Genomic DNA, 13,783 nt, shown 5'->3' with positions numbered 1-13,783 from the left:
TAAACTTTTTTTTATAAATATTAAAATATATATATATATATATAAATTATATTATATTATTATAAATTATATATATATATGATCTGGTATATTTATTTAGTCTTATTACTGTTAAAAAAATAAAATTAAAATGGAGTACAATAAAAACAATATTTAATATCCATTAATTTAGACATTAAGACTTTATTGATTTAAGTTATTAAAATAAATCAAACAAAATCAAATATTATTTATAATTAAAATATTAAAATATTTCTTATTTTAAATTATTATTTTATTTATATTTATTAATATATTTTAATTTTTTTTATCAAAAATAATAATATTTTTTCAAAATCATAGAAAATCATTAATTTTTTTATGTTATTCAAATAATTTTAATCCGAACCAACTCTAAGATTAAGTTTTATTCAATTTATACTTTTAGAAGCTTATTTGCATGTAAGTGTGATATGATTAATTTATTTAATTGTTAATATTGGGTAAGTTTGTTTCAACTTATTTAATTTTAAATTATTTAATAGTTAATTTGGGTAATTTTGATTCGGGTAAATTTAATTAAGTTTATACTCTCAAATTATTTATTTTTTATATTTATAATATTATTTTATTTTTAAAAAGGTCTATGTATATTAAAAATAAAAATAAATTATTTAAACACAAAGATAAAGCATGACATAAAAATAACAAATAAAAATTTAGAAAAAATTATCGAGCTCGTAAATTCTCGAGAAGAACAATTAACTTCCCGACAAACTCTATTGATTTTTCTGAACGAATCTTAGAAAGCATCATAATAATAATATTATGAATTATACGCAACGGATGACTACGATCATTGAAAGTTCGACAATTTTTCTTAAACCAGATAGTCCACCAAAGAATAATTGGAATGATAACCCCAAATATGTAAGCCTACCATATCATCTGCATCAATCCAATCTTCTCATCAACTACTTAAAGACTCGGGCATCACTCAATTAATCTCAGTAATACTCCACAAAAGACTTCAAATACTAGTCAACCCTAGACAATGCAAAAATAAGTGAGTTGCTGATTCAACATATTCTTGTCACATATGACAACAACTAACTATAATACAATTTTTTTTTCATGAACATATCATTTATTAGAATTACACCATGAATAACTCTCCATCCAAAAACGATTTATTGAATGGAATCTTTGACTCCCAAAGTTTTTCCCAATAAAAATTATATAGAATCATCTTAGCGAACAACTTGTAGTAATGCATCACATGAAAATATCAATATATTGCCAACGCATAATGTTTAGACTGTGACACTTGTTTGTGTCCTACCAAAATTAAACTCTATTATGGGACGAAGTGTCCATTATATTTAATATTCTTCTATATTTAATTCGGCTAGTAAAATCACTAGACCGAGGATCAAACATGTCATTAACTATGTCATTTCTACATATAGCAATGGAAACAAGCTCATGATACGTTGTAGCTAGACTTTTGACACAACGAATCTAGACTGCACACGAAAACTTTTCCACATAGGATAAATTCCCCTCCAAATGCTATACCCTTCTGGATAATTGGACATTTTTGTGAACCAACTAAACCAATCATTACCATACTTACATCTAATTATCGATGCCAAAAGACTATTCGGCTACATTGCAAATCTTCTACACCATTTTGATAGAAGAGCTTTATTAAAATAAATAAGATCTCGAATATCTAGACTTCATTGATCTTTAAAATATTTAATTCTATCCCAACTAACTAGATGACAAAATGATGAGTTAGAATATCCTCATAGAAATTTACTTGCTTAATCAATAATTAAGTTAAGGGAATTTATCATTCGAGGGGAAATAGACTACTCAAGAATTTCACATCTGATTTATGTCATAATTCTTTTATTACAATAGAAGGAGAAGTGATGTGAATTGTTCAAGAATCGAAGTCGATTTGCTTCGTAAAAAGAAGATATCAATGAACTTATATGAAATGGTTTCACGGGATTCAGCCAATTATCTTGATCATGGAATATCATTAAGAAATAGGAATGTGTGTTATCAAAGGACTTCTTGTGATTATTTCTAGTATGGAATGAGTCAATCATCCACTTTGGTATCTTATTAAACAAAACTGGTGATTTTGTTCCTCCATTGATCAAGAATTTCAATTTTTGGGAGGTATCATGATCATCCAATAAGAAGGGTTTCCAAGGTGGAAGGTAAGAATAAAAAAAAGAATCGACCCTTGAAGTATTCTAAATTTCATGGGGAAAATAATAAGATGAAAGACATATATGGGATATATATTCATATAAATTTACACATTATTATTTCGATTTTCACCGCCACACTCTTAGGGAGAATGAATAATGACATAATATATGTGGGCATAGATGACAACACACTCTTAATGAGAATTAGCCGACCCTCTTTCGAGATTATTTTACTTTTCCATCTAAACAATTTAAATTTCATTTCAGAGATAATCGGGTCCTAATAGACCTTGGATTGCAATTTAGCACCAAATGACATACCAAGACATGCTGACGGAAGATCACTAATTTTGAACCCCAACACATTTGTCAACTTTATCCTTCTTCTATTCAAAACATAATTTAAAAAAAAAATGTCTGATTTATTAAGATTAACTTGAAGACCGAAACATGCATTGAATAACCATAAAATATCTCGAAGGTGTTTAAAATTTCTATAAGTAGTCTGAACCATGTAGAGCGTGTCATCATCGAAAAACAAATGTGATATGCCCAAATGATATCTTTTTGACCCACAACTCACTCCACAGATGAGTTCCGGGTATTTTGCGAAGATCATCATTTTTTAGAGAGCTTCCATAACAATGAAAAACAAAAAAGAGAAAGTGGATCACTCTCTTTGATTCCTCTAGAGCTCTTAAAAAATTCCTGAGAAGTTCCATTAACAATAATAAAAAAAAATTAACCGTCAAAAGGCAAAATCTAATCCAACCAATTCATTTCGTACTCATTCCTATTTTGTCCATTATATCAAATAAAACTCCCAATTGACACAATCATAAGCTTTTTCGATGTCTAACTTGACAAAAACACATTTTTCACCTCTTGGATTAGTTGAATCAATGCACTAATTGACTATTAATACGACATCATAGATTTGACGACATTTAATGAACATCTAATTACTAGATAAGACTGTTTTTAACACCCACGACAATCCTATAAAATGACGAAACAAGTCTGACAAAAAATAATTACAGACCTAAAATATTTATAATATTATTTAATAATTAATATATATATAACTTAATTTTAAATATTAATAAAAATTTTAAATTAAAAAAATATATTTTAAAATATATAATATCAAGATATTAATTAGATATAATATGAATATGATATTAAATATATATATAAATAATTTTTATTATAATTTATATTCATTTTTAGAAAAAATTATTATATAGAAAATTATTTATATTTATTTTCAATAATTTAAAATTTAAAATTTTCAATTCTCATTATCTTCTTTTACTTTCAAATTAATTATCATTTCTCCTAACAAATTTTCAAAATGACATTAAATCCTTCAATTGCCAGTCCCTCCCCAAATAACTTATAAAAATCTCCTTATATATACTATAGTTCTTATTGTTTATCTTTTATTCATTATTTAATTTATTCATTATAAAAATTTATAAAATTTAATTTATTATATTTTCTAACAATTATACAATTAAAAAATTAAATATTATAACAAGGTTGTTAATCTTTGCATACATTTTTTATATTCGGTTTATTATATGTTATCTAGAAAATATATTTTTTAAAATAATTTTTTTAAAATAAATAAAAATAAATTTATTATATGAATTTGTATTTGTTTGTAAAAAATGAAAAAGGAGATATATATATATATATATTAAATTTATGTTTTATTATTATTATAATTTTATATAAATTTATTAAAAAAATATAAAGAGATAAGAATAGATTTGAAAAAAATAGATGAAATAAAATCACAGCCAACTCTAAATTATTATAAATTGACATTATTTGGAAACTCTACAATGGCAGCAAACATTTTGAATTTCTTGTAGAACTTTGATTCAATCTTATTTTAATTATTTAAATATGTAGGACCCACTCAATTCTCTCTGATTTGATTTTATTTTTTTGAATTTTTTTTGTTTTAGAATTTTGATTTAAAATTTTAATTGAATAAAAAAATAAGTTAATTTGAATTTTTAGTTAGTTAAATTATTAAAATTATTTTTTTATTTAAAATTGAAATTTAATAAAAATAAAACAATAATATTTTAGTTGATAAAGTTAGTAATTTGATAGTTAAAATAATGGTATAATTTTAAAAAAAAACTTAAAAAATAAAAAAATTCTAAAAAACAACCTATCAAACCTACTGAATTATAAATAATTTTTCTTCATTTATTTCACGTTTAAATTTTATAAAAATAAAGTAGCGATATTTTAATTAATAAAATAATTAATTTGATATGAAACCAATATATTAAAGATATAATATTCGTGATAACTTGAAAAATAATGAGTTTATATAAAAAAAAAATAGCATTTATAACTGTGAGTAATATTGTAATTCTCAAAGTGTTATTAATTCCTATTAAAGTACCATAAATGAGAGATTATCTTAAAAATATAAATTATTTTTTATTGTATGATAGTAAAATGAGGATGGATAAACTCAACGAAAAAATCAACGAAAGTAAGTCTACGAATCCGATGTGGCCTGCCATGTTGTCCCTATGTCTCGAAAATGCTCATTTCGGGACAATTTTTTTCTTCTCGAAATCACCGTTTCGGGACATTTTAAAAATTTTCTCTCTTCTACCCATGTATAATGTCACGTTATTTCGTGGACTTATTTCGCTGATTTTTTCGTTGAGTTTATCAATTTTTAATAAAATTATCGTTTTTAAATGAATAAATATAAAATAAATATATATATATATCAACAAAAAAAATAATAAATTAAAAGTAAAATTTATAAATTAAAAATCAGTTGAAGAGATCCAAAAGTTTTTGATATAAGGATAAAGTAAAATATATTTTAATTATTTTAGTTATTCAAATACCAAATTGACGTATAATTAATAAAGCATCTTAATAGGAAACTAGACGTATAATTGTACATGCAGGCATGATTTAGAAATAATTTTAAGAATTTGTTTGATATTTTTTTTAATTTTGTCTAAAAATATTTTTTTAATAAATTTAAGTTATTTGAGTTTTTAATTGGTTTATTATTAAAATGTTATTTTGTATTTAAAATTTAAATTTAAATTTAAATTTAATAAAAATAAAAATATTTTAATTAATTATGAAACGACTGATTTGTTGAATATAATTTTAATGATACGATAGAAAAATAATTTTTTTTTTAAAAGTTAGTTATAATCTAAAAAAAATCCTAAAAAAAACACATCAAACTAGATCTAAGTCTAATATTTGAAAATGTGACTACCTTTAAACCTTGAACCAAATATGTTTGGTTCTTCCTAGATCTAATGTTTAAATTACTACTAGAGCTCAAGATCTAAGTCTATATATATTTTTTACTAATAATTGATCATGAATGGAATTTGTGTTCCATTTTATTTATTTTTCAAATACTAATAAAATTAAATAAATATACAACATATATTTTAATATATATAAAAAAAAATTAAATGGAACGGAATAATACTAGTAGTACAAATAAATTTCTGAAATAGAAAGGGCATGGTAAGTTCACTGTTACCTCGATGGTTACAAAAATTGAAAAATTGAAAGATCAAATTAACCAGCTTTAAGAATGAAGTGATCTTTCATCCTATCATATGATTAGTCTCCATCATATCATATGATTAGTCTCCAATTTTCTTCATTAGATAGAGAAATTATGAGAAAGATTTTTGAACTAATCTATATATATATATAATGATACTTAATTTTTAAAGTGTCCGAATTGTCGGGTCGAGAGTTGTGGTTAATTTGGATATATGTGAGAGTAAATGGATACTTGGGTCGGATTGTGGGTTGACCCGTCCATAAACTTAAAACGGTTAAAAATAAAATGAAAAAAACTATAGGTATAGTTTGAACTTGCAACCTAACAAAAACAAGTATAACCTTTTAACCAACTAGGCTAATAACACTTTATATTTTAAATTCAACCCAATATTTGATAAACGCGTGACATTTTAACAATATAAGTTCAACTTTTTAACTAACTAATCTATATATATATATAATGATGCTTAATTTTTAAAGTGTCTGAATTGCCGGGTCGAGAGCGGTAGTTAATTTGGATATATGTGAGAGTAAATGGATACTTGAGTCGGATTGTGGGTTGACTCGCCCATAAAATTTTTACCGTTATATTTTTTTTACAGTTTTTTATATTATTACTCGTGCAAATGCACGGGATACATGCTAGTTAATATAAGAATTTATACATAATTTTTATATATCTTTACCGACAAAATTTGACTTATTTATTTATGTAAAATCATATCTATATATACTAGCTAGTTAATAAAAATTGACCACATAAAAATAATTTAAATCATTTTTAAATCTCATAAATTAAAACGAGCCTATAGTATGTTTAAAAAAAAGCTTTTCATTAAAATTTAGAACATAAAATGATTTTTTTTTAATATTAATTTTTTTTCTCCTTTTCAAAAAAATTATTAATGTTCTTCATAATCATATTAAATTATACATTATTTAGTTGACTTTCAACTTTTTAATTTTGTATTACCATCTGAAAAAATAAAATAAAAAAATTATAGAAGAAGATAATAATAAAAACGTCAATATGATATATAAAAAAATTATAGAAGAAAACAATTACAAAAATGTCAATATGATATTATTAGGAATGATTTGCAATCGTCTATTGAAAGAAGTGTTGTTCCTCTCCAACTAAATTATCTAAAAAATATAATAGAGATGAATCTGACATCCTTATGTCTAGATAACACCACCTCTAGTAATAGTTCTCGTCATAACTTAATGGATATTAGTCCTGCTCCAAAAAGACTTTAAATATTGTAGAAACCTTTACAATTTAATTCTTAAATATTCATTTATCATCATAAGTTAAAATGATTTTCACCCGAAAAAATGATTTTAATAGAAATTCTAGACCGAATAGATCCTAATAAAACATAGTCAAACAAATTTATCAGAACGAATACTATGTGTATCTCGTAGTCGCATTAACCTTATTGATACCAAACCTATTGATACCCCTATTAGTTTGAGATGAGTAGACTACAAACCATTATCAAAGCTTCGTCTAGTCATTCAATTGTAATAACACGGTTTAATAAAAACAAATGAAGATAATCTTGTCCACAAAGCATCCTTATAAAATTACAATTGAAAACATCTTCAACTAGTGTTTTTATTACAATAATAATAATAATAATAGACTATATATGTAAATAACCTCCCCAAACACGTACGAGACGAAGTACTGTAAGGTGCATAAACGAGGAGGAGACATTGTAGAAAGAAATGATTTGTGGAGTCAATTATAACTTTTAATGAAGTTGTAGATGTGGTAATTGACGTCTTGAGGTTTCTCTTGGTTTATAAAATGGGCAACATCCTCCATCACCACAATCTCATCGTTCAACAATGGCACGTCTTTCTTGAACCCACCACCGTGTACATACTCCTTCACTAGTGGTATGTGATAGACCAGATCAAGGTCCCCAACCACAAATTTCACCGGCACATTCACTTTAGCACCTTCCCATGGCGCCAACAGTTCCCAATCTCTGAGACAATTACAAGTAAAATTAAACCGGCCGGACTTAATAATTAAGGATGTGATACTTAACAAGTAAAAAAATGCATGCATGGTTAATACTTACAACTTGAAAGCACGATAGTAGTTTATGCCTCCAGTGAATCCAGTTTTCTCGTAATTGGAAACATAATAGTCGAGATCTTCCTCGGACAACCAGTGGGGTAAGGCAATCGGGGTGTGGTACGAGTCAATGAAATTATCGGTTTTAGGGAAGAAAAAGGGGGCTGGATCGCGAAATGTTAGGAACTTCTTCATCACTTGTTTAAAACCAACCTTTGCAAACTCAGCTTCAATGTCACCAGGTTCCTTCACAACATGTAATAAATACAATTTGTAGCCAATTTATTTTGAAAGCCATATACGTTTTCATTTTAGCCTATAATAAGTGGTAGTTTTAGCTAATGTAAAAATGTAATTTTTGCTCAAGCACTCTAATTTGGTCCATGTATTTTTGACTCAAACAGTCTAATGTGGTCCCAATCAAGCCTGTTGAATTGTGGTGTTTATTAAATAATTTTGCTTTGTTTATCGTCTATATTCTTATTTGAATTTATACATAAATTAATTATTATATTATTTATTTGTTAGGTTTAAATAATTTTTATTATTTTTGGATTTATTTATTATTTGTTAATGTTGTTGAAAAAGATACATGTGTATTAAAATAATAAAATTATTAATTTATAATTTAAAATATTTAATTTTATTTAAAATTAATATAAGACTACTCTCTCATTTTTTTATTCTATAATAAGGCCTTGTTTGAGGAAGGAGTTTTTTGGATTTTGTCTCAGTTTTATCCAAAAAAATCCTTGTTCGATAAAAAGTAGGAAAAAAACTAGTTTCTAAAATTTAAAGACTAATTTGCCTTTTGACTTTTAAAGATATGGTGTAGGTGAGAGAATGATGGTTTAGAGAAAGAAGATAAAATTAGAAGGTAGTTTTGATATTTAAATAATAAAATTATTTGATTTGATGGTTGATAAGATTTTTGAATTTTGGGATAAAAATTGAATTTTATCCCAAAAACCCCTTTATCAAACAAACGAGGCCTAAATAATAGTATAAGATAATAATACAGTGGAAAAGGATGAATGGTACGTCGGCCGACCCCACCGATTTATCCTATTATTTAAATTATTATCCTTTTATTTGTTTATTTAATAAATGTGTGTTTGAAAATGGTTATTATAAGCCCATACCAATTTCACATTTAAATATGCAGTCAGGCTCATCTCTTATCTCCCCCCACTTCCATACGTGGAGCCCCCACTTTCATTCGGCAGAGTAAAATTGAAATAATTTTTATTTTATTTTTTAATTTATTTTTATATTTATTTACTTTTTAAAAAAAACTTTTTTTTTAATTATTCATAATATGAAATAAAATAATAATAGTTTAAAAAGAGTAATAAAGAATATATATATATATTTAAACTAAAAAAATATTTTTAAAGTATATATATATATTATACTGAGTGAGTCAATAATGATGATAAATAATAATTATACTCAACCAATTTACTCCAATCTGGCCGGGGAAGTGTAACAAACCGTATTTAAAAATAAAAAAATAAAAAAAGTTAATAAAATAAATGAAATTAAGAAAGAGAGAAAGAGAAGTACACCTGAAATCTCCAAATGTAGTGGTGATCGCCGTAGATGGCCCGGAAAAGATCCGTGAAGTTCATAGCAGGATCCGGGTTCCGTTTGAGATAATGGACACTAAGGGATACGAAGGCCTTGACTCTATCGGGTCTGAAGAGACACAAGTACCACCCGATGAATGCTCCCCAGTCATGGCCCACGACGAACACCTTTTCCTCGTCCGGCGCGATGGCGTCGAGGAGCGAAACGATGTCGCCGACCAGATGCATGACGCTGAATTTGGATGGGTCCTGAGTTGGGGCTCCGGTTGTTTGACCAAAGCCGCGTAGGTCTGGGGCGACGGCGCGGTAACCATTGTCGGCGAAGTAGAGGATCTGATGGCGCCATGAGTACCATAGATCAGGGAAGCCGTGGAGGAATAGGATCGTCGGACCTTTTCCCTTTTCTGCTATGTGCATGTTTATGCCATTTATCTTCAAGTTTCTGTGTTCAATCTCCTCCATTTTCTCTCTCTAAATTATCCAGCTAGATCTGATGCTAAACATCAATTTTACCTTTATAACTTGTTTGACAGTTGTGTTATTTTGATTTTTTATGATTTTTTTAATTATTAATATATTTTTCTATTTAAAATTTAAATTTACAAATAATTGAATAGTTAGAAAAAACTATATATAGAATATGATGTCTCCTTTTGTTACGAATATAGTGTAGGTGTGTCTATCCTGTTTAGGGGTATGGATTTGGGTTTGGGTGGGTGCAAATCCAGTCTAAATTACTTTTATAAAAAATAAACATATATATAATTTTATGTAGTACAAATGCCTTAAATTTTTCAAAATTTTAATTTAATATATTATTTTTATTTAATAAAAAAAAGATAAAATTAATTTTATTTATTTTCATTTTATCTATAATTTGTTCAACTCAAATTATTATTTTTTTAACCTAACACTAATTTAGATTCTTGGATCCATACTTGTGTATATATATATTTTTTTCCACCAAACCTATTGAATAATCATGTGGAGACAAACATGCCACCTCAAGTTAAGCTTACGTCTTGTCAGGACTTGAGTTTTTCCAAAATACATTTTTTTCTTTTAAATCACATGATTTTACTAAAATTATGTGACAACAATCTTGCTTACAAAGCCTATTTATCAAATTATTATGGAAAATGTGCAATATGCCCTGTTTAGAACCCCATCTCCGGAAGGAGCTAGAGTTGGGATTATGATTTTTTTTTATTTTACATAAAAACTATTTTTTAATATCTTATTAGGGTATAAATATGGATAAATAATTTTAAATATTTTTTAGTTAATTATATATTAACAAATTTAATAACATTTTTTTCGTTAAACTTCAATTTTAAGTGTTTTCAAATCGAACTAATATCAAACCTGTGCACTAGTATCTTTCCTACAATAATAATAATAATAATATTACACAAGTAACCTCCTCAAACACTAGATGAAGTATATATAACGTGCATAAATGAGGAGTGAACATTGCAGAAAGGTATGATTTGTTGTTAATAAAACTTGAAGAATTAACATGAATTCATAAATCAAGATCAAGAATTAATGATGGAAGGTGGCTGGAGAGAAAACTGTCTGAGATTTTATTAAAGAAGGAATAGTGGTGATTACCAATATCTTTTACATAGGAAGGGTCATTTTTGGATGATTATTTCAGTTGCAACAAAATATAAAATAGTTCTCAAGATATTACTTTATATTTAAATAATGTATTAAATTTATTATACTAACTAATGATCTTTAAACTTTATATTATACATAAATTAACTCAAAAATTAGTTAGTATAAAATTATAAATAACAATGTAATAATACTTATCACAATATATAGTGGATCAATTATTTTTAATGAAGTTGTGGATGTAGTAATTGACATCTTGAGGTTTCTCTTGGTTTATGAAATGGGCAACCCCCTTCATCACCACAATCTCATCGTCCAACAATGGCACATTTTTCTTGAACCCACCACCGTGTATATACTCCTTCACTAGTGGTATATGATAGACTAGATCAAGGTCTCCCACCGCAAATTTAACCGGCACATTCACTTTAGTATCCGTCCACGGGGCTAATAATTCCCAATTTGTAAGACAACATGAAACACGATGATATTACAAACATATGTTTTAATTAAATGAGAATCAAACTTAATAACACACATCTTTTAAGTTAAGAAATTTTACTTTAACTACTTTGTACGTGGGTTTTGATAATGTAATTATAATGGAAAAGTTACAAGTTGAAAGCACGATAATAGTTCATGCCTCCAGTGAATTAAATTTTCTCGAAAATGGAAACATAATAGTCGAGATCTCCCTCGGACAACCAGTGGGTAAAGCAATCGGAATGTGTTACGAGTCAATGAAGTTATTGGTTTTGGGGAAAAGAAAGGGAGCTGGATCACGGAATGCTAGCAACATTTTCAACACTTGTTTAAAACCTACCTTTGCAAATTGCAAACTCAGCTTCATTTGACATAATAAACACAATTTATAGTCAATTTATTTTAAAAAGCATATACATTTTCTTTTTACAGATTAGATCCGAATCTATCCCTTGTAAAAATGTACTCATGGCATGGTAGTATATTTTATTGAATAATTATGCTTTGTTTAGTCTAGTAAAAATTATTAGGTATACACAACAAAAATAACTCTCTTTATTCTATTTTTTTTAGAACAAAGTTTTATAATCTTAAAAAAAGTAGTTACTTTTTATATATAAAAAAAAATCAATTCCTCCTTGATAAATTAAATGTATTTATTATTGACGGAAAAAAATGATTATATTTTTATATTTAAGGATATTTCTGTATTGAAAAAAATAATTGGTTATAGAAAAATATGATGCTGACGCAGACAGTTTGAACGGACTATTCCTCACACTAACCGTTGGTTATATATCATCCTAACGATTAAATCAATTAAATATAAAATAATATTTTTCAAATAATTTAATTGTTGATGGACCCTTGAGAAAAAGACTTAAGATGTCTAGAAATGGCAAAAACAACTCACCAAAAGAAATGACTAGTTGTTGTGGCAAATGATCTTTCAAGTTTCAACGGCTTGAAATGGGAAATGAAATATTAAGTTTAATTAACTCAAATAAGTTTAATTAACCTCTTTTATGATAAAAAAAAAAAAGGGTTTGAAATGGGAAATGAAATATTAAGAAATAAGTCGTGGCTGCTTGCGTGTGCTGGTTTGACTTCCAAGTCCAAATTAAGAAACACTAATGAACCTTCCCCTTTCATACTCTTGTCTCCTTCCAAACTAGCCTATATATAATTAATTATCAACAACAATTCATTCATTCATGCTTCCAAATTACAAACAAAGATGGAATTTGATTTCGATACACCCATCCACCGCGACCCACAAAACTACCGGATCAAACAATCATCCGACGACAATTTGACCGTTAAACTCCTCTTCTCAGCCGTGGTCGTCCTATTCGCAGTCATCATTCTCATACTCGCCCTTTACATCTACGCCCGTTGCTCCATCCTCCGATCAAGGCGCCGCCACCTCCGCAGCCGCCACCGCCAGATAGTAATCTACATGGACTCCACTCCCACAACCGCAGTCCACGGCCTAGACACCGCCGTCCTCAATTCCCTCCCTGTATTCGAATACTCGCCCGAAACACACCATCAGTTGCCTGAATGTGCCGTTTGCTTATCTGAATTCGAGGAAAACGATAAAGGACGACTCCTTCCGAAATGCAACCATAGCTTTCATATTGATTGTATTGACATGTGGTTCCATTCGCATTCGACTTGTCCGTTATGCCGGTCTCTTGTTGAACCGGTAATGGATAATGAGGATGTGGTTGTTTCGGTTGCGGAACCTCCACCGGAAGTCACTGAACCGGGTCCAAGCGAGAGAAGGAAAGAACTAGCGGTTGAGGTTCCTCCTAGGAGCTGGTCAGGGTTGAATTTGACGGAGATGGGTCAGAATTCTCCGGCCACTCATGGGTTTAAATCACCACTCAGTCGATTTATGTCTTTGACGAGAAACAGAAGAAGCACCGCCGGAACTACGCCGTCCGGCGGTGTAGGATCGCCGTCGAGTTCATGTAGTCATGAGTTGGATATAGAGAAAGGAGTAAACGAGTCAACTCAGTATCAAAGTCGTTCCCAAACACCCAGATGACGGCGCCGACGATCGAGAATAAAACAAACATTACTCTGACTTGTCGTTCAAAAGAAATTAACATGTGTCGTATTACACATTTTTTTTCTATATTATTATTATTTTATTTGAGCCGAGAATATTATTATGTGTTTAATGAAACTAA

At 27.8% G+C, this 13,783-nt stretch overlaps 2 protein-coding genes across 2 annotated transcripts; one reads left to right on the top strand and one right to left on the bottom strand.

Moving 5' to 3' along the window:
• Positions 1 to 7,467: 7,467 nt before the first annotated feature.
• LOC124914684 (epoxide hydrolase A-like) lies at positions 7,468 to 9,975 on the bottom strand. The gene is made up of 3 exons (XM_047455278.1): positions 9,459 to 9,975; positions 7,895 to 8,136; positions 7,468 to 7,798 (listed from the first exon to the last, which is right to left on the bottom strand). Exons 1-3 carry the CDS (start codon positions 9,939 to 9,941, stop codon positions 7,546 to 7,548), a joined length of 978 nt encoding a protein of 325 aa, XP_047311234.1. The 5' UTR covers positions 9,942 to 9,975; the 3' UTR covers positions 7,468 to 7,545.
• Positions 9,976 to 12,817: 2,842 nt separating this feature from the next.
• On the top strand, positions 12,818 to 13,764 carry LOC124915610 (RING-H2 finger protein ATL2-like). The gene has a single exon (XM_047456368.1). It carries the CDS (start codon positions 12,823 to 12,825, stop codon positions 13,636 to 13,638), a length of 816 nt encoding a protein of 271 aa, XP_047312324.1. The 5' UTR covers positions 12,818 to 12,822; the 3' UTR covers positions 13,639 to 13,764.
• The last annotated feature ends 19 nt before the right edge of the window (positions 13,765 to 13,783 follow it).

This window comes from Impatiens glandulifera, chromosome 9 (assembly GCF_907164915.1).
Source record: "Impatiens glandulifera chromosome 9, dImpGla2.1, whole genome shotgun sequence".
Classification (NCBI taxonomy): Eukaryota; Viridiplantae; Streptophyta; class Magnoliopsida; order Ericales; family Balsaminaceae; genus Impatiens; species Impatiens glandulifera.
The sequence above is the reverse complement of the archived record's forward strand: the minus strand, read 5'-3'. Positions and strand labels throughout refer to the sequence as shown.